This window comes from Mustela putorius, unplaced genomic scaffold (assembly GCF_011764305.1).
Source record: "Mustela putorius furo isolate JIRA1106 unplaced genomic scaffold, ASM1176430v1.1 tig00000450_pilon_pilon_pilon, whole genome shotgun sequence".
Taxonomy (NCBI): domain Eukaryota; kingdom Metazoa; phylum Chordata; class Mammalia; order Carnivora; family Mustelidae; genus Mustela; species Mustela putorius.
Genome location: NW_025421385.1, coordinates 1,662,050 through 1,681,120, shown reverse-complemented (window position 1 = coordinate 1,681,120; position 19,071 = coordinate 1,662,050). Strand labels below are relative to the sequence as shown.

Here is a 19,071-nt window from a genome sequence, read left to right as displayed (position 1 = left end):
AGAGGACGTGAAGAGATGGAAGTTACCAAGAAAATGTCCTGGAATGGCTCTCAGAACTGGAGGGTTTGAGTTTTGAGCTCAAAGAGGGCCCGCTGAATAATGGTACAGTTACTTCAAAAAAGAGCCAGACTAAGGTATATTATTTTGAAATTGCAGAAAACTAAAGAAAAGAGAATAATGATTCCAAAGAAAAAGACCGAAGCCACATCTAAGAGGTTGGGGGCAAGACCAGTGCCGGACGTAGTGTCAGCACCGTGGAGTCTAGGACACGTGACGTGACTGGCACTTTCTGACTCTCAGTGAGCTGCTCTCCGTTCCAGACTGCCGTGCGCTAGATGGGTGAACAAAGACATTTCAGAACATTCGAGGCGAAACCTACCACCTATCCAGCCTTTCTCAATAAGGCAGCGGAGGACATCCTCCAGCAAAATTGTGAAGTGGGCCAAGAAGTGGAAAGGCACAGGCTCCCCGAGTAGAGTCTAGCACAGTGGTCATCCTGAGGGCGACGAGAAGGAGAGTCTGGAATGTGTCTGTGCAGTCACCGCACGTAGCACCATCTGCACAGTGGGGAGAGTGTTTGAGTCTGAAATCTGTGTCTGTAAAGGAGGTGGTAAAAGCCACGCTGTCTGAAACCTGGCCAGTACCTATCTGGTGTGGTCTGTGAGGACGTTTCTTCAGCCCTGTGTGTCACAGTAATAAATAAGCAAAACTAAACACCCGTCACTAAAGGAATGCTACGCCATTGGATACCTGTTGCTATGAAACATTATGAATTAAATCTACATGCATATTTTATAAAATAACCCCGTTTTTGGAAAAACGGTCGCCATAAAATAAAACGGAACAACACAAGTCTGTGTCTATGCATACGTGACCATAGAGAAGGATGGATGCCGGAAGAACGCACAGCAGGTTACCAGTTGCGTCCCTGAAGGGAGGAAGGAGAGCAGAAGACTTTGAGACCCAGGTGCGGTTCAGGAGCCCTCTTACGTGCCGTGGATTGATGTGTGACGATCACTACTGAACGCGTGCTTGTGAAAACAGTCATCTCACGGTGGATTTTGGTCTCTTTTGTTTTTTTTTCCTTCCTTATGCTTCTCTCTCTCTCTGTCTCTCTTTGTTTCTTTTCTTTTCTTTTTTTTTTTTTGCTTGTTTGTTTAATGTTTTATTTATTAATTTGACAGAGAGATCACAAGTAGGCAGAGAAGCAGGTAGAGGGAGAAGCAGGCTCCCTGCAGAGCAGAGAGCCTGATGCGGGGCTCCTTCCGAAGACCCTGAGATCATGACCTGAGCCAAAAGCAGATGCTTAACCCACGGAGCGACCCAGGCGCCCCTCCTTATGCTTTTCTCTATTGTAGTTTTTTACAGTGAGCCTGTATTGGAACCCAAAAACCCCCTAAAACCCAAAGCTCATTTCTTTGTGGGGTGGGGAAAGATAAGTGATCACGAGTGTTTATTTTGTGATGCGCTCTTTCATTTCCTTTGGGCTCATTAGAAGAGAGTTAGAAGTGGGATTGATAAATTAGAAGGGAAAGCGATGCCTCCAGAAATAAAAGATATATTTTGTATGGGATTTCTGAGAAAATCCCATTTGGGATTCATGGGATCATGGTTCAGTGGGTTCATAGAAAAGGAAACAGTATCCTGAACCGAAATTCTGCCCTACTTGGGGGAGGAGGACTCGTCGGGTGCGGTTGGGAGAGTAGGTAATGAAGGTAATCAGGCATTGCCTCTGAAGGGGAGACACTTCAATCCCAGGCCTTTCTGGTGCATTTTCCTCCTGGCGGTTAGGTACGAAGTCGAGGAGAACTGTGTTGCAATGCTGGGTTTGGTAGATCGCTGCTTTCCCGTTCCGGAGAAATGCACAGCGAGCATCACTGTCTATCTGGGAAGTACACTTCCGCCTCTGGAGTGACTGGGCCTATGGAGAGGGATGGATCTTGAATTAGATATTCTTTTTTCTCTTGGTTTGCCATCTTACCAGTTATGTAATAGGTAGTGCTTCCATATTCACTCATTTGTTATTTTAGCTATTTTTCAATAAATATTTAAGTTCCTTTTACTCGTTAGGTACTCTGTGGGGTCACGAAAGCAAGAGCTGTCTCTAAAAGAACTTACACTAAATGGAGACAGAAAAGCCAAACATGAGAATTACAAATCAGGGAGCCCTGGAATGAGAGTGGTGGTCACGGAGGACTTCCTGGAGGAGCTGTACTTGAGCTAGACATGGACGCTGGGAAACGAGCCTTTGAGGCTCCAGAGAGCATGGACATGTGGAACTCACGGCTTAATCTGAGAGCTCTGAGTAGTCGGGCATGTCTGGGGACTGCCAGGACGCCTGACAAGGATCGGGACACGAGAGAAATGAAGATCAGGTTCTGAACTCTGTGTGTTCTCAGCCCAAAATGCTAAGTTTGATACAGAACAGTACAAGGAAGATTAATTACTTTAGCAAGACAGTGTGTTACAATACATTTGTCTTTGTCAGATCGTTTTGAAGCCGTGTGTAGAGAAATCCCAGGGTTCTCTGAGGAGTCTGACCCATTCAGTGTAGGGGCTGTGACAGTGTATCTGAGTGGTAGATGACGTCACTGTGGTACCGTAGCCTGGGAATGACGTTCACGTGCCGGGTGCTTCGCTTCTGCCCTGAGTCTCTGCCCGCGTTTTGGTTTGCTTTAACAGCAGCAGAGAACGAAGGAGGGCCGACGTCTAGGCCGTGCGGGAGATTATTGGGCTGCTGTCTCCTAGATCTTTCCTCGGTGTTACTGGGGGCTTTCTCAGACCATGACGAGAACTGTTGGTTACCATAAAAACATAAAAATTAATACAGCATTATGAATTTTAAGAGTGTCTCTGAATGTAGTCTTTTAAAAACAGGTGCTTAAAAACATTTGTTGAATGAATAGCCCAGTGGTATAGCTAAGTGGTCTGATTAAGATCTCATCATAAAGACACATTCTCCGTAAGAAAAAGAATGCTGTGCTGTTTCCTTGTCAGGTGCTGGTTGTCTTGAGAGATCTCACAGTAGACGAGACCATGGCAACAGTTATTTGATGACGCAGACGTGGGTTAGGGACCAGAGACTGAGCGGTAGTGGAGTGACCTTTCCTTAAGAACTTACTCCCAATTTGACCATTATGTACCACCCTTCCCCAGAAGAGTTTGTTAAAAAACAAACAAAATTACTGCACTAGTTCTTTCTGGGGGCTAGAGGGGCAGGTAGATAAAAGGGCCCAATAAGCTGGCTAAGCCTTTTCTTGGAAGCTGTTGTCCTTCCGTTGATAGTTGGGGAATTGTCTAGTGTTGGATCAGTTTAATTCTACCATGACTTCTATTTACAATAAATTCTGGTTTGTAAATCCTGGTAATTTCATGTTTAGGCATAGCACAGTTCATTATTTTTCCTTTTCAGGTTATGCTTCCTCCCGGAGCCCAGCACTCTGATGAAAAAGGTGCTAAAGAAATTATCCTGGATGATGATGAGTGTCCTTTACAAATCTTCAGGGAATGGCCAAGTGACAAAGGTAAAGGGTAGTTTTGTTTGTTAAAGAATTGTTTATATCACACATTAAATCTCTGCTGGGTATGGTAGTTGTCCAACTGAGGATTCAGGGGCGCATGCATGGCGGGGTGTGTGTGTGTGTGTGTGTGTGTGTGTGTGCGCGCGCACGCATCCTGCCATATGGTTTTGTAGCTCCTTCCTAGGCTTGCTGGATGGTTCCTCGGTGAGCCCTTGTCCTGAGGTCACACTCCTGTCCGTTCCTTCTTCCAGCAAGGTTCTCTTCCTACACCGGGACAGCCTGTGTGAGTCCCTGTGTGAGTCAGCAGCAGGGGCCCGTCCACCTGAGTGCTGCTGATGGGCATGGAGACCCGCAGCCTTAGAGATTGTCCAGGAATTTAGTCATTTCCAATGAGACGTCCAGACGTTTTACCATTCAGACAGGTTCCCCTAGTTATTTCGGAGCAGCGAAGACTGAATGCTGTGTTTCAGATGAAATCTTGCTTTCAGTTTCACTCTGTAAGCTGGCTGGCCTTGAGCAGAGGCCTTGGCCGCGTGAAGACAATACACTTGATTGCCTGTTCGTCCTGTCAGTAGTGTCGGCTGATAGTTTAAAGTACACTTGCTTAGTTTACCTCTTTCTAGGCAGTGTAAACTTTAAATTGTGTTATAAAGTCGAATTGCTTTGAATTCTGAGTTATTTCTGTTGGATCAAATAAAAATCAGATGAACTGAAAATATATTTGTATAGATGCATTTGTGTGTGCATGCTCATGTGTGTGTGTGTGTGTGTGTGCTCACTGACCACAGCACAATTTACCAGTGTGAACATTCATTGGGTCCTAAACTGCTGCTGCGTCGTTCTCAAGCACATGATGCGCTTTTAATCAAGGTAGTTGATTTGAAATAATTTTTGGAAATTGCTAGTAGACTTTTTCAGAACATGAGTGACTAAAATTTCCTCTACTGAGTAAAAGTATAAATTGGGTAAGCCTTAACTCAGTCACTCCTTGGGAGATGTTAAGTTACATTTTCTTGGTAGATCTTGGAAGAGTTGACGGTGAGTCGTTTGGCCTTGTATACTGATTGGAGTCTGCTTGATGATTGACAATGTGCACTGTTCTAGGGGTTTTAGTCTTTCAGTTGAAGAGGAGGCCACCAGACTATATCCCAAAGAAAACTAAGAAACATGTCGACGGGAAGCTGGCGAGGGGCAAGGAGAAAGCGGAGGGGTCCGGCTATGGCTCTGCGCTTCCGCCCGAGAAGCTGCCCTACTTAGTAGAGCTAAGCCCAGGTGAGAAATACTGTCAGTAAACATTGTTTTAGCTTCAGATGTTTATACTTTCAGTGAATTTTATTGAAGTATCCTTTCTATTGGCTGACAACCTTTTTTTAGACCATTTTTTTTTAAGTTATTCTTATAAGATGACATTAAAAAAACCTTAAGGTCACAGGATATGCATATGTATGCATAAAAATAGAGTTCACATGGACAGAAATGAATATTGAAAAACAAAGTTTAAAACAGGTGAATATGGAGAGTTGAAGGAGAAGTTTAAACGGTTCATTTTAAAATTTTTTTCTAAAATAACTTTATAAAATACTAAAAAATGACACACTGATATGTACTCTTAGGACAAATTTAGTAGAAGCAAGTTTGTGTGTATGAACAGTATCTAGAAAGGTATCTTTAAATTTAACAGTACATGTAAGAAATCCCTCTGTTAGAGGAAGAACATTTGTTTGGTTTTAAAATAATAACAGACTAAGTTTATTTTCATGTTAGACCTCTGAATATTTCTTTTTAGAGCTCTCTTAATTAAGCTAAAGCTGTTGTTCTAAGTTAGCCACAGGGTAGAGAAATACCTTGACATTCGTGCAGAAGCGTTTCCCACACGTATCCCAATGTAGTGTACAGATGTGGCGTGTATGTATGTATATGATGTTTTATCATGCAGCTAAATGACATCGTTTTTGTTCATTTGGTTCAAATGGTAGTGTGTGATCTGTAGTACGCAGTGCTGTGAAGAATGTAGCATTGAGCTCTCCCAGAACTGCCTTTATTTGTTGTTTTTATTTTTTAAAGACATATTTATTTATTTGGGGGGACGGTGAGGGGGAGGGCAGAGGGACAGAATCCCGAATGGACCCCAGCTGAGCAGGGAGCCTGATGTGGGGCTTGGTCCTAGGACCTGAGATCAGGACCAGAACCAGAGTCCTGAGTCACACGGTCAGCTGACCTAGCCACCCAGACGCCCCAGAACTGCTTTTAGATAAAGCTCAGTTAGGACAGAAAAAGCAGGAAGCCAGAACGTTTGTGTCACTCATCTGTGCTTGCTTGGACTGGGTCACATTTTTCTCTTCCGGGATCCACGGGTATTTGTGTTTGAGGACGAGCTTGGAGCTGCCGCGTAGAAGAGGCGCCTGTGGTCCCCCGGGTGAGCGGCGCAAGCAGGGCGGGTTGGGACAGCCCCCTGAGGCGCTGCTCTCGCTCACGCGCTGTGATCCCCAGTCCGCGGGGCTGTGCTGCGGGTGCAGCCGGGTCCGGCTGGGAAGTGTTGCAGGCCGGCTGTTGGCGTTGCTGCCCCTCGATTCTCGGGCTGGAGAAGGCACTCACACCCTCACTGTGCGTGGGAGGCCCGTGCCGACCTGCTGCGCGCTGCGGCCTGCGGAGCTGGGGCCGTTTGAGCTGGCGGCGGCGGAGGGCCGGCTGCTCTGCTGCAGCCGACAGGCGCTTGGGGTCCTCGGGCGTTGGGTCTGCTGTTTAAAGTTTTGCGTTACATGCTAGAAACTAATGATTGTTTTCTCCAAGTTTTTTGAGGATTTAGGAATATTAGAACTGCTAAGTATCCGCTGCGCACAGCAGTTTTCAGATGAGTAGCGGGAAGGTGGTCGGCCCGGCTCACAGACTTAGGGTGAGAGTCCGTCCTCCGTGACTCCGACAAGTACTGGTCTGTACTTAGGTGTCAGACCCTCCCTGTCCCGGGCCTTCGGGGTGGAGCAGCCACAGAACAGAAGAAGCCCACCGACCCGGGCAACTTCCATTCTAGTGAGAACTGCCATTTGACGACTTAATTCATGTTTTTGTATTCCCAGCTAAAAACACATATAGACACTTTTGTAGGCGCGGAAGGATGACAGGCCATAGATAAAAATGAATTCTCGAGTACTTGTCATCTAACACGCTTCTCCCTTCGCGGCGCTCTGCTGCTTTACTGAGCCTTCGCCGCGTGGCTGCTTCGGGGAGAGCAGTGAGCGCCGGCCTTTGCACCCCCATAGCAAGATCCCGCGGGGACGCCCGCAGCCTGGCTCCCTTGCGAGGGCTGCCCACGGCTCTGCCGATCCTTCCACAGGGGCCCGTCCTACACCTCACTGCCCACTGGCTGCAGGGGGAGCACTGGTGCCGGGCTGGGAGGCTGGGCGGGGTCTTTCTCACCGTAGCCGAGCTGTGTTTGGCTGTTTCCATCGTTATTAGTGGAGCACAGGCAGCCTGCTGGACCACCCCGACCTCCTCGTCTGTTCGCGAGCAGGTCGTGCTGGTAGATGTTGATCTGTCCCAAACAGATATGTGCTGTCCTTCCGCAGGACATACCACCAGCCAAGCAAGTACTCAAGGTCGGGCCAGGGTGCAGGAGGGGGCAGTGGGAGGTTTTGGAGATGTGGGTGTGTCCTTACACTGTCTGCTGTCTTTTGGAGAAATGGGGGTAAACAGTCATTTAATTCTTCGGTTTGGAATTGAATGTGTTCTTTTAACAGAAGGCATTAGCTGAATTGGGTGGTCGTCTTCCAGATGATGAACTAACTTTGCTCTCCGACTGCCCGGTGACTCACCTTTTGTCTTGGTGTTTTCCTTAACAGTGTGCACTGGTTTCTAACACACACACTGCTGGACCGCTGTTGTCTTGTCCCCACAGCTCTGCAAGCTATGGGTGAAACGTGCTTTTTCATCCTTTGAAAGGTGTCCCACTGCAGCTCACCCTCTCCTGTCTCTCTCCTCCTTCCCTCTTCCGCGTGTTCTGCATGGCCTCTGTCCTGCCGATGCTGCCTTCACCTGGGTCCTGTGCATGTGTTTCTAACCCCAGGGAGAAGGAATCACTTTGCCTACTACAACTATCACACTTACGAAGGTAATGCTATGCTTCATACTACTTTTTTAACTAGAGCACTAACAACCTGTTGGGCAAAATAATGTTACTGGCCAAACATTTTATGTATTGGTTTCTTAATTGATACACATAACTTCGTTCTGAGAAACGTAACATGCCGTCACTTTGGTGGTGTCTAGTAAGTGTGCCGTGCGCCACATTCACTATTTTACAGAAGCCGGTTTTACAGAAATGTGCAGTTCTCTATTCAGGTGAAGTCTAGACTGAGAAATTAGGCTGTGTTCCCGTCCTCACCCCCCCCCCCCCAGAAAAGGTTAGGAAGAGGGGAAAAGCTGGGGGAGGTCGGGGTTGGCGGGGAAAGAGTGACGATGGTGGGTAAGAGTGACCGCAGGACCCAGAGGTGTGCGGGAGGGGCTCTGTGGTCACACACCGGGCTGTAGTGCTGATGGGGAAGAGGTGTCCCCACCAGTGGCGTGTGTCCGACAGCACTTGGGAAGCTGAGAGGAAGACTCAGCCGTATGCTTGGCCTGTACTCATACTCCCATCTTCCTGTAGGGAACTAGCGGGTCACATTATGACCAGGTTTTAGGGGGTCCTTGGGCTTCTCCTTGTTTCCTGGTTGAAATTCGTTTCTTCTTATTAGCAAACATGTACTTTCTTACGTAGAACACGTTTCTCAGATTTGTGTATCTCTGTCTTCATCATATTCCATAGTACAGCTAATTTTTGGTTTTATGGAAATACTTTTTTGTCTGTTTTTGTCTTCTAAGTGTTCTATTCTTACATGTTGAATGTGGCAGATGCCCCCCCGTGCTGTGTAAGGTTTACCCCCGTTCAGCAGCTTGTATTTGCTCATTGGACTGTCTCCAAACTGACAGTACGGACGGTCGTTGGATATTAACTGAACTTGCAGCTTTGGGTTTTGTTCTTTTTAAACAAATATATCAATAAGTGATATTTATCACCTATTTTAATACTCATATATGCATAGAGTCTAAGATCTCCTTTTACTTTGTTTAATTCCTGAAAAGGACTGTTTAATGTTCTCATGTTTTTGTTATTTGTACTGTAAAGGAAGGGAAACGAGAGAGAAAATGGCATTTCCTTTTTTACGTGGTGTGTATAAAAACGCTTACAATAAACCCATCAGAACTTCGGCCAAAGTGCTTCTAGTTCTCCATTTGTGTCTGAGCAGAGTGGGTGTGTTTCCTCAGTGGCGTCAGTGAGAATGAGCTCTCTCGGCCGTGTGCTTCAGGAAGCACCAGGAACTTGATCATTAGTTTAACTGTTAATTCACTGAACTGTGAGCCCTGCGGGGATGTGAATGTGTGTCCGCTTCTTCCCATGCTTGGGACTCGGAGCCCTCGGTCCGCGCTCCTTCAGTGGACTAGTCCCTAGCCTTCCCCTCAGCGCACGGCCAAAACCGCACCCAGCGCTGTGCCCTGACGGCGCCCGGCGGTCCCCAGGGAACCGGCAGAGGCCTGAGCAGAGCTGGAGGCAGAGAACTGTTGTCAGAACAAAGGTGCTCTTTAAAAAATTTCCTTATGCTGTGTCCATAATGGTCCATTTCCTGTTAGTATTTAGAATACTAAAGAAAATTTCCGGTTATATCTCAAATTTAAAAAGGAGCAAAAGCAGAAAAACAAGATTCGGACAATGTGAGTAGTTACTTAGGGACACCCGAATGGGCAGTAATATTCAGGGCGTTCAGAGACACGAGCAGCTTTGGATCGAAAACTGGTGTTTGTGTCAGTGTGTCCCACCGATTGCCCATGCACTATATGATACGTATTTCACTGGTGTTCTAATCCCAGTGCAAAAAAAAAAAGGGAAAGGAAAATACGTGTATTGAGTTGCTTAATGATATACGCATAAAACAGATTTTAAAGATTTGCTTCTGGGTGGGGAGTTAAGGCAGGGAAGGAAGGCTGCCTTTCACTGTGTCCTTCTGTGCCTTTGAGATTTCGAACCACATGGATATTTCATATATTTTTAATTCTACATTGTGATGTGAAGAAAAGGCCCGAGAACCCTCTGGTAGAAGCACTGTTGTCTGTGGGAGGGCTGCTTTGGTTCGTCATCTGTAGGGACGAAAGGTGCTAGGGGCTCGCGTTCGGCTGACGAAAGGAAGAGAGCACGAGGCAGGGTTCCAGGCCGCACTATTCTGTGTTCACTGATGCCCGTGGCATGGTCCTCGTACTCTTAGAAAGGAGAAGGGAGTGAGATTTTCCAAATAGAAAGATGTTAGTTTTTTTACCTGCCTGCATCTCCCCGACTCCAACAGCATGGTGTCTCGTAAAATACCATGGCCACCGTTCGCGTTACTCACAGTCTCTCCGTAAAGGCTTTCCCTGTGTTTTCTGTTGCCGTGGAGTGTAAGGAAAGCGGGACTGGGAAAGCCGCTTGCCTCTGCCCATGAGTGGGGAGGTTTCGGTGTAGTGCCGTGGCGGAAAAGGAAGCATTGGAGGGAAATCTTTTTCTCCGCCTTTTTCTTTACACTTGCAAATCTGTTAACATAGAAAATACATACTGTCCATTTATTAGTCACAAGATACCTTTCAGAAGCACTCAAAATTAAGAATATTAATGTGAATTTTTTCTTTCACCCCTAAACACGTATTTTTCATACTCTTGTATTTTTAACTTTGTTTTGAAATCATCGTTCATCATTTATTTGCCTCTTTTGCTTTCTCTATAATTCATTTATATAATTTCTGTGCAACCACATTGCTTTATTTTATTCATTTTTAGCTACTAATCATTCGTTGTTAATAAATTAAATCTCTGTTGAATATATTCTGTGGACCACACGCTGTACTGAGTGCCAGGATCAAGAGATTTTCTTTTAGGGATACCTGGGTGGCTCAGTTGGTGAAGCCACTGCGTTCGGCTCAGGTCATGATCCCAGGGTCCTGGGATCAAGTCTCACATCGGGCTCCTCAGTGGGGAGCCTGCTTCTCTCTCTGCCTCTGCCTGCTTGTGTACTGTCTTTCTGTCTGTCTCTCTCTCTCTCTCTAAAAAAAAAAAAAAAAAAAAAAAAAAGATTTTCTTTTAAATCTAGCCGTCAAGGATGGGTGGGGGCGGGGGGCAAGGAAACGGAGGTAACCGTGGACTAGGGTCAGCGGTAGGAAGGCACAGTAGCCGTGGTGCTGTGGAGGGTGGAGGAACACTTGCTGGCGAGTGGTAGTTCCTGGGCCCGCCTGTGCTTTCAGAGCAGCAAAGTAGTCTGCGCTTTTTGGGAACTTGGACTCAGCAGCCCTGGAGGGGACTGCTCACCTCCAGGAAAAGGCTCAGATGGCACTGATGCCTCACTTTGGTTCAGGACGTGGAGTTGGAGTTGAAAATAGAACTGTCTAGAGATAAGGCTTCCTTTGCCGGCGCACACAGTAGGGCTGTCGGAGCTGTGAAGCGTAGATGGTGCCCCGCTTTCTCATGGCTCTCACGGACAGCTCCCCGTCATACAGATTTGACAGGTTTCAGAAATATATCAGAAGTGAGAAATGTTGTGTTTGGAATGTTATTTTGTGTGCTCTGCAATTAGCAGCAATTGTAACAGATTTTTGTATTCACCGTGTGTTTTGTCTGAGAGCTCAGACCACAGCACAGCAGAGAGACTGTGGCAGTCTGAACCCTGCGTGCACTCCGGTGCTTACCTTCTGCAGCCCTCACAGCTTAATTCCTGGTCCCAGAGACCAGAGAGTTTAACTGGCAACTTAATAAGTGAATCAGCAAGTTATTAAGGCATTAAAGTAGGTCAGAGAGACTCTACGTGGCCCTTTTAGAACTTTGCATAGCCACGCTAGGTTGGCTTTCACAGCTGGGGGGTGGTGTCACGATTCATTAGTTCTGTGAGCCATGTTTCCTTGTGTGTTCACATCTCTGAAATGAGAATAAATCTTCGATTGACATCTTGTGTGAGGTTGAGTATAGTCAGTGAGAGGGGAGGAGCGTTTGGGTATAGGACGGATGACTCGGCCCTGGTTCTTCCTTCTCTCCACGTCATCCCCACCATAGACGTTCATGCACAGGGCAGTGGAAATGTCCGTAGTTTACAGAGGTGTAAAATGACAAAAGCCCCAAAACCCAGTGTCCCTTTCTGTCTAGCCCCCACCCCACACATATCCCACTCTGCAAATCTAAGCACTTTCACTGTAGTTCTTACTGGAACTTACTGTCAGGGGCGGGTGTTGGGATCACTTGGGGGTTCTTCAGTGGGTACATGTGCAGGCCTCATCCCCAGAGACTGGGGTCCAGAGACCTGGATGACCTATGAGGCTGTACATTGAAAATGTCCATCAGTCTCTCCGGCACCCTGGGCTCTACAGGTGGACGTTTGCTGGGAAAGCAGCCTGCTCCGAGGGGAAGGGCCGTGTGTCTGCCTCGTAGAACTATGCTTCAGAATCATTCACAAAAATCCAGGCCTGCGTGGTGCAGAAATTTCTTTTATGTGATAAGAAAATGTTGCTTATAGATGATGATGTTAGCGACTTAAATGAGATTAAACAGAAACTAATGTGTCAATGTCTTAATTTAAATTTTCTATATCCAGTTAGGTATGTGGCATGATTAAAATTTGGACTTCTTTGAAATGAAACCCTGAGAACTGAGAACCATTAGTTGTTTTTAAGATGACCTTTTGTTCACTTGCTTTGTTGGCTTGCTTCAAATACCATGGCAAGAACATCAGACTTGGCAAATGAAGCTTTTTCTTCTTTCCGCAGACGGCTCGGACTCCAGAGATAAGCCCAAGCTTTACCGCCTTCAGCTCAGTGTCACTGAGGTTGGGACGGAAAAGTTCGACGAGGATTCCATCCAGGTGCATGGGCATGGCTCGAGCGCCTTGGGCAGCTCTTACATTTGGGTGGGAAGGGGGAAGGGGCCCACGGTTAAGGCCTGCCACATGTAGCGATGCATGGATGGACAGACTGGAAAGACTTCATGTTTTAATATAAGGAACTGCGTACGCTGGGTCACTTGCTTTGCTTCAGCATAAACAGAACGACTGAAATTATGTTCACTCTCCACCTCTGGAAACTCGACCTGGTCGTGATGGTGACTTCATGGGTCTTTTTCAGGATTAGGGGAGATGGCCTGCCCCTCAGTCTGATGCCCGTAGCAGTGGGCGTTTCCTGAACTGTAGGTGCGATGTTAGCCAGGTGGGGTTTTCAGGGACTTAGTGAAACAGCATAGTGTGTTCTTTAAATGGAGGCCAGCGTTTCTTACCCGTTTGAACTCAGCTGAGCTCCGGCAGCCTGCCCTTCCCCTGTGCGGGCAATTTCCCAGTGGCAGATGGTGGGTCGGGTTGGTTAGTGTCATTTGCAATCCTCACGTGCCCTCCTTCAGCACAGCAGTAAAACACGTAAATGGAATTTGTAATCCTAACGCCCTACCCAGATTTCTTCCTACCTCGCTGGCATTTGTTAAGGTGACCATGCACTTCTCAGTTCAGATTTACGGTGTGTCTCAAAGCAAGCTGCTCCGTGCTACACATAATGTGTTCTATTACTTTGACACTATTTTGACAGTGTTTACTTATTTTCGTACTGTGGGGAGGAATACACTTAAAAAGCACCAGAAATCTAGTTTACTTTGTATTCATAAAAGAGGAACTCATGGCTTTAAAATGCTGGGGTTTTGGTTTTTGTTTTTATGGGGGTGGAACTCATAACCTTGAGATCAAGACCTGAGCTGAGATCGAGTCAGCCACTTAACCAACTGAGCCACCGGGCACCCCAGAAATTCTGTTGTTTTTAAATAACGTGTCCTTTATGATGAATGTTCCTTTGATTTTTATTTTAGCTCTTTGGATCAGGAATTCAGCCCCATCACTGTGACCTCACAAACATGGATGGGGTGGTCACTGTCACGCCAAGAAGCATGGATGCCGAGACTTATGTGGAAGGGCAGCGCATCTCAGAGACAACCATGCTGCAAAGTGGGATGAAAGTGCAGTTTGGGGCCTCACATGTGTTCAAGTTTGTGGACCCCAGCCAGGACCACACTCTGGCAAAGAGATCTGCGGACGGGTGCCTGACGGCCAAGGCTCCCAGACAGAAGCCTGGGTAACTGCTCTCCATCAGCTCTAAGAGTTTAGAGTGGCTTGGCTTATGTGTCAGAGAATCTGAATTAGGCATACGTTACAGGTTGTTGCAGTTTTAAAATCAAAGTGTGGTTTGTTCTTGTTGATTTGGGTCGGTTGCCGAGGAACGAAGAAAGGGATCCTGACTTTATTGTAAAATTGGAAGTTGTGGCTGGTTCTTAATAGTTTTAAATTTTGTTTTTTTAGCCAGTAGTTTATTCTTTTATGAAGCACTGTGGTATTTTATGTAATCATCCCCATATCACCAATTTTTGTGGAGGTGTCTTTTTCTGATTGTGATAAGGACACACGGTGTGAAGTCTTCACAGGAGGAAGGGTATCTTAGCTCCCCCTGGTGCCCGTCCGAGGACTTGCACTGTGGCCGTCACCGAAAACCAGAGTCGTCGCTGGCCATCTAATCAAACTTCGTGCCGGGGAAGGGAGTAAAACTTGCGTTTCGGTAGTGGTAATTCTTTAAAGGAATGCGCAGTTTGGCCCCCTTGTCTTGTCCTGCAGCCTGCGAGGGCGCGGTCCCCATGCACGATGCTGAATACAGCCACGGTCTCTGCCCACGGGCACAGCGCTGTGCCCCGGCCACACCGTGTACGCGCAGTCTCCCTGCGGCTGCCTGCACCGAGCTCTGTCTGTGACTGACCTCTGCTCAGCCTCCCAGAGCTCATGCTCTGGGGCAGGTGGGATTTGTAGTCTCTTCGTGCTGGTCTTTCGCCAGTTTCTCCGCGCTGTGAGCTCGACTGCAGTCGTTCCCGGGGGTCATCAGTTCGTTCTGTGACCATCTCACATCCTGCCCAGAAGAAGGATGAAAGGCAGCTCGTACAAGGAAGACTTAAGGTCTTGCTCCAAGATAACACTTTGTTGGTCATCACACATGCTCCCCTAGGCACACGGGACATGGGAAATGTCATGGGCTGCTTGAGACCTTCTGTTCCCGGCTGCTCACCTCTGGCTCCGCATTTCTGCCAAGGACCAGTCTCCCAGTCCCCAAGGAAAACGGGCGTGGGCCTTGACTTCCCAAGGAAGCCCATTTCTGTCTGACTCGTCCTCCAGCTTTGAACAGAATGTGCCTCTAAACTCATCCTTCCGTTCTGTGTCAGGGAAGACCGGGAGTTTTCTCTTCCTTTTTTAATTGTATTTGCTTATGAGCCATGTCCGTATTTCTTGGCCCTCATCGTGACCTCTGCGTGGCCCCTTTGCTTCACCCGACAGTCCTGTTCAGGTGGTTTCCATTCTGACCTTCCATTCTTCAGGCCTGCGTCTTTTAGCACTAGATGGTGACAGGCCGGGGTACGCCTGAGGATCTTACTTGCCACTTACCTGGAGGGTGTTTGGCCAAAGAAGTCTTCGTGTGGAATGACTTCTGGCAGGTTGCATGTGGTTTCTCGGGAGTCTCTGTGGTTTTCGCCATCATGCTTCATGCCCGAGTGCTGGATGATCCTTACTTCGGTGGTAGGAGTTGCTGCTGAAGTGGCCCGACTGCACCTGTCCCCTCACTGCAGCTCGGGGGTTCTGCTCAGCAGGATTGTCTGGTTTTCTGTATGTTAGGTCCCTCCCCAGTTGTTTTGCCACTGTGGCTCCTGCTTTGGAGGCTTGCCGGTGTCTGCTCTCATCTCGTGTCTAGCCAAAAGCAGAATCATACTAAGAACATGGCTTTGGTTTCTTTGATGGAAATACGATGTGAAACTTTATGTGTATTCTTATGTTTTTTCCTTACAGACCTGGTGAAAGCCGCACAGTGGCGGAATATGCCAGTACTTACACGTCCGTCTGTAAACCAGAACGGACTTTCATTTTTTTTTTTTAAACACTAATTTTGTCCCATTGTCAAGCTATTTTACAAATGTCTAGGTAGATAACCCATGGGGTTTTTTTTTCCACAGGCATGTACCTGTGTTTTGTTATTGAAGTATAATGAGTGTCAGTTTCAGGTGCAAAGCGTAATGACCAATATGTGTATGTGTTGCTGAGTGGTCACCACAGCAAGTCCAGTTGCCATCATCACCCACCGGCCATGGGTCCTACTTTCTTGTGATGAGAACTTGCAGCATTAGCTCTCTTAGCAACTTACTAGGACTTTTTTTCTTTTCTCTCTTTTTTTTTTTTAATATTTTTTAAAATTTATTTATTTGACAGAGAGAGAGAGAGAGAGAGATCCCAAGCAGGCAGAGAGGCAGGTGGGGGGTGGGGGTTGCAGGCTCCCCGCTGAGCAGAGAGCCCGATGCAGGGCTCGATCCCAGGACCCTGAGATCATGACCTGAGCCGAAGGCAGAGGCTCTAAGCCACCGAGCCCCCCAGGCGCCCCTGGCTGGGACTTCTGATACTGTGTTGAATGAGCACAGTGATGGCGTGGCGAGAGTGGGCATCCTTGTCTTGCTCCTGATCTTAGAGGAAGAGCCCTCAGCTCTTGATCATTGAAGATGATGAGTCTGTGGCCATGTCATGCGTGGCCTTTACTGTGTGGAGGTACATTCCCTCTCTACCCACTTTGTTGAGAGTTCTCATTGTAAATGGATAGCAGATTTTGTCAGATGCTTTTTCTGCATCTGTTGAGTTGCTCGTGTGGTCTTGACCCTTTACTTGGGTAATGCGGTGGAGCTCACTGGCCGATGTGTGGATGCTGAACCACCCTTGTTTGCGTCCCGGAGTAAACCCTCCTTGATCTTGGCAGGTGATCCCTTTCGTGTCATGTTGAGCTCAGCTTGCTGGTATTTTGTTGAAGATTTTTGCAACTCTGTTCATCAGTGATACTGGCCGGTAATGCTCTTTTCTTGTGCCCTTGTCTGGTTTTGGTATCAGGGTGATGCCGGTCTCGTAAAATTAGTTTGAGAGAGGTCCCTCCTCTTCTCGTTCTTGGAGAGTTTGAGCAGGATGGGTGTTCATTCTTCGAGCATTTGGTGGAGTCCTTCAGGAAAGCCATCTGGTCCTGGACTTTGGTTTGTTGGGTGGTTTTTGATGAACGATTCGATCCCCTCACTAGTACTCCGGCTGTTCAGATTCTCTATCTCATCACGGTTCAGTCTTGGTAGTTTGTGTGTTTCTAGGGCTTCATCCATTTTTTCCTAGGTTGTCTGGTTTGTTGGCGTATAGTTGTTTCTAATGGACTGTTAACGTTGTTTCTGGGTACCAGTTATCAAGTCTTCTCTTTTAATTTCTGATTTTATTTCCTTCTCTCTAGTAACTTCGGGCTTTGTTCTTTGTTTCTAGTTCCTTGAGGGATACATGCTGCATGTGTTCTTAATTGCAGGTTTCAGGGTCTGTGTCCTCAAAGCCTTAGTGAATGGTGGACTAGCAAGGTAGCACAGTTGGATGTTCGCGGTCAGGGTGGGATCTCTGTTGGTGCGTTCAGTGCCCTCTTAACCTCTCTGTGTGTGTATTCGTGGAGTACCTGTGTCGCATGTCAGTGTATCCGTGTGCTCTGGGCAGAGGAGGCTGAGACATGGTTCCTGCCCTCCGTGGTCATACTTAGATAATGTCATTAACGTCATGAATAAAGTCTTTCTGTAATCTTTTACGAATCCCAAGTGTAGTACAGATGGGTCCATGTGAAACTTTAAAGTCCTGTTAGCTTTGGGGGAAAAAATAAAGAGCTTTGTATGGTGTTGAGTAAGTTTGTTACGTTAGGATAAGAATTACAAGTGGGGTCAAGAAGGCTTGGGTTGTGTTTCTGTACGTCGATAGCATGAATTTAGGGATAGGTATTGTGTATATGTAGCCTTTGATAGATGACACAGGTGAACTATCATACCCCTGCTTTCGCTATCAGATGCGAAATAACTGAGTTTCCCAGGCAAACCATTAGAAACTAGGAAAACCGTTTCTGTGTTCTGTGAATATCTTGGTGACAAGAGGGTAGGTGACAGAGTATTTAGCTTGGAGTACAAGCTTTTACTTCTCCAGTTTCTATTTTGAAATGTGATCATTGTTTGGTATTACAGGATGATCTTATTTTCATAGTGATAAGGTAGAGGAGGAAGTTGTATCTGGTTTTCTAATTTGAAGAATTGTTTTGAACTTCTGCATCACTTGGGGTTTCATTTTGTAGATTGGGGTTAAATACAATTTTAAAGCTACCACAGCACCATGACACGACATGGTTGTCTCTCAGGTAGCAGAAGAGAGTGTCATTCTTTTTGATTACCTGGGGCAGGAGCCCAGGAGATTGAAGCACTAACCCATCCTGTTGGTTTCCAGGTGTTCTTAGGGCTCTTTTTCCCCCCTTTTCTGGAGCCTTTCTTTTCGGCTGGAATTAATGAATTGTATTTATCCTTATCTGTGCCAAAGAACCATAGCTTGCCTCAGGTTATTGACTCTTCAAAAGGAGATTTTGTTTGCTCTGAACTTTTCATTATGATGGTTTTAAAAAATTGGTATTTTTAAAAAATTGTTTAAAATAGAATAACTCTTGATCTGATTCCTAACATTATACAGAAGTTCTCCATTTCTTTATTATAGCCTTAGTACTGGTATCCATGAGCTTTTAAAAAGTCATCAGATTGATTTCTGGAGGACAGCAGCTTCCCACCTGTGCGTTATCCTCCTATGAACACGGTTGCCCTCCGTGTCAGCACATGGGTTTATGGCGCTGGAGACCTCTGCACTCATTTATGTGCTGTGACGTGATGAGACACCTTGCTTTTTTCCTTTATGGTTCTTTCCAATTTATTGTTATTAAAATATAGTCTTAAAAAATAAGATCCTGAGAGTATCCAGTGTGTAGTGGTAAGAAAAGTTCATGAAGTTTTTTGTTTTTTAAAGATTTTATTTATTATTTGAGGGAGAGAGAGAGTGCGTCACAGTGGGAAGCAGGCTCTCCACTGAGCAGGGAGCCTGACGTGGGGCTTGGTCCCCTGGAATCATGACCTGAGCCAAAGGCAAACGCTTAACCAGCTGAACCACCGAGGTGCCCGGAAAAGTTCAAAAAATTTTAACACCTTTTTTTGTCTGTAACTTTTATATGCTGAAAATCGATTGATTTCTTGAAGCTCTTTGAATTGGGATATTTAGCCGTTTCTTTTGTATTACTGAGAAAAAGGTTGTCTTATCATTTGAGAGTTTCTAATTCTACGTATTTCTTTCTTTCTTTTTTTTTTAATCCTGAAAGAATTGTTCAAGAGACAGCTTTTGATTTAGGAGGAGATGTTCACAGTGGAACAGCGTTACCAACAAGCAAGGTAGGTGACGTACACGGCCTGCTGGGACTGTGTGTGTATAGCGTTGTAGGACACCGTGGATGAATTACTGGTAATGCGCTGGTAGGTCAATTGTGAAGACAGAGAAGACCACACAGTGCTCTCTAGCAGGGTGGTGCTAATCTGACGTGCAGGCTTGTTGTGACACGTGACTGGCCTGAGGCCGCAGACCGTGCTTTCTCC

The 19,071-nt window shown here is 46.4% G+C and overlaps 1 protein-coding gene across 15 annotated transcripts in view; it reads left to right on the top strand.

Moving 5' to 3' along the window:
• AFDN (afadin, adherens junction formation factor) overlaps nt 1-19,071 on the top strand; it is a 128,464-nt gene that overhangs the window by 49,510 nt on the left and 59,883 nt on the right. For 11 of the 15 annotated variants that reach the window (XM_045080011.1, XM_045080010.1, XM_045080009.1 and 8 more), the window contains exons 7-12: nt 3,413-3,524; nt 4,626-4,793; nt 7,582-7,626; nt 12,327-12,421; nt 13,405-13,667; nt 18,801-18,870. In XM_045080011.1, coding sequence (XP_044935946.1) covers nt 3,413-3,524; nt 4,626-4,793; nt 7,582-7,626; nt 12,327-12,421; nt 13,405-13,667; nt 18,801-18,870 — 753 coding nt within the window. The remainder of the gene's footprint in view (nt 1-3,412; nt 3,525-4,625; nt 4,794-7,581; nt 7,627-12,326; nt 12,422-13,404; nt 13,668-18,800; nt 18,871-19,071) is intronic. The other 4 variants (XM_045080021.1, XM_045080016.1, XM_045080023.1 and 1 more) reach the window with 1 other exon arrangement.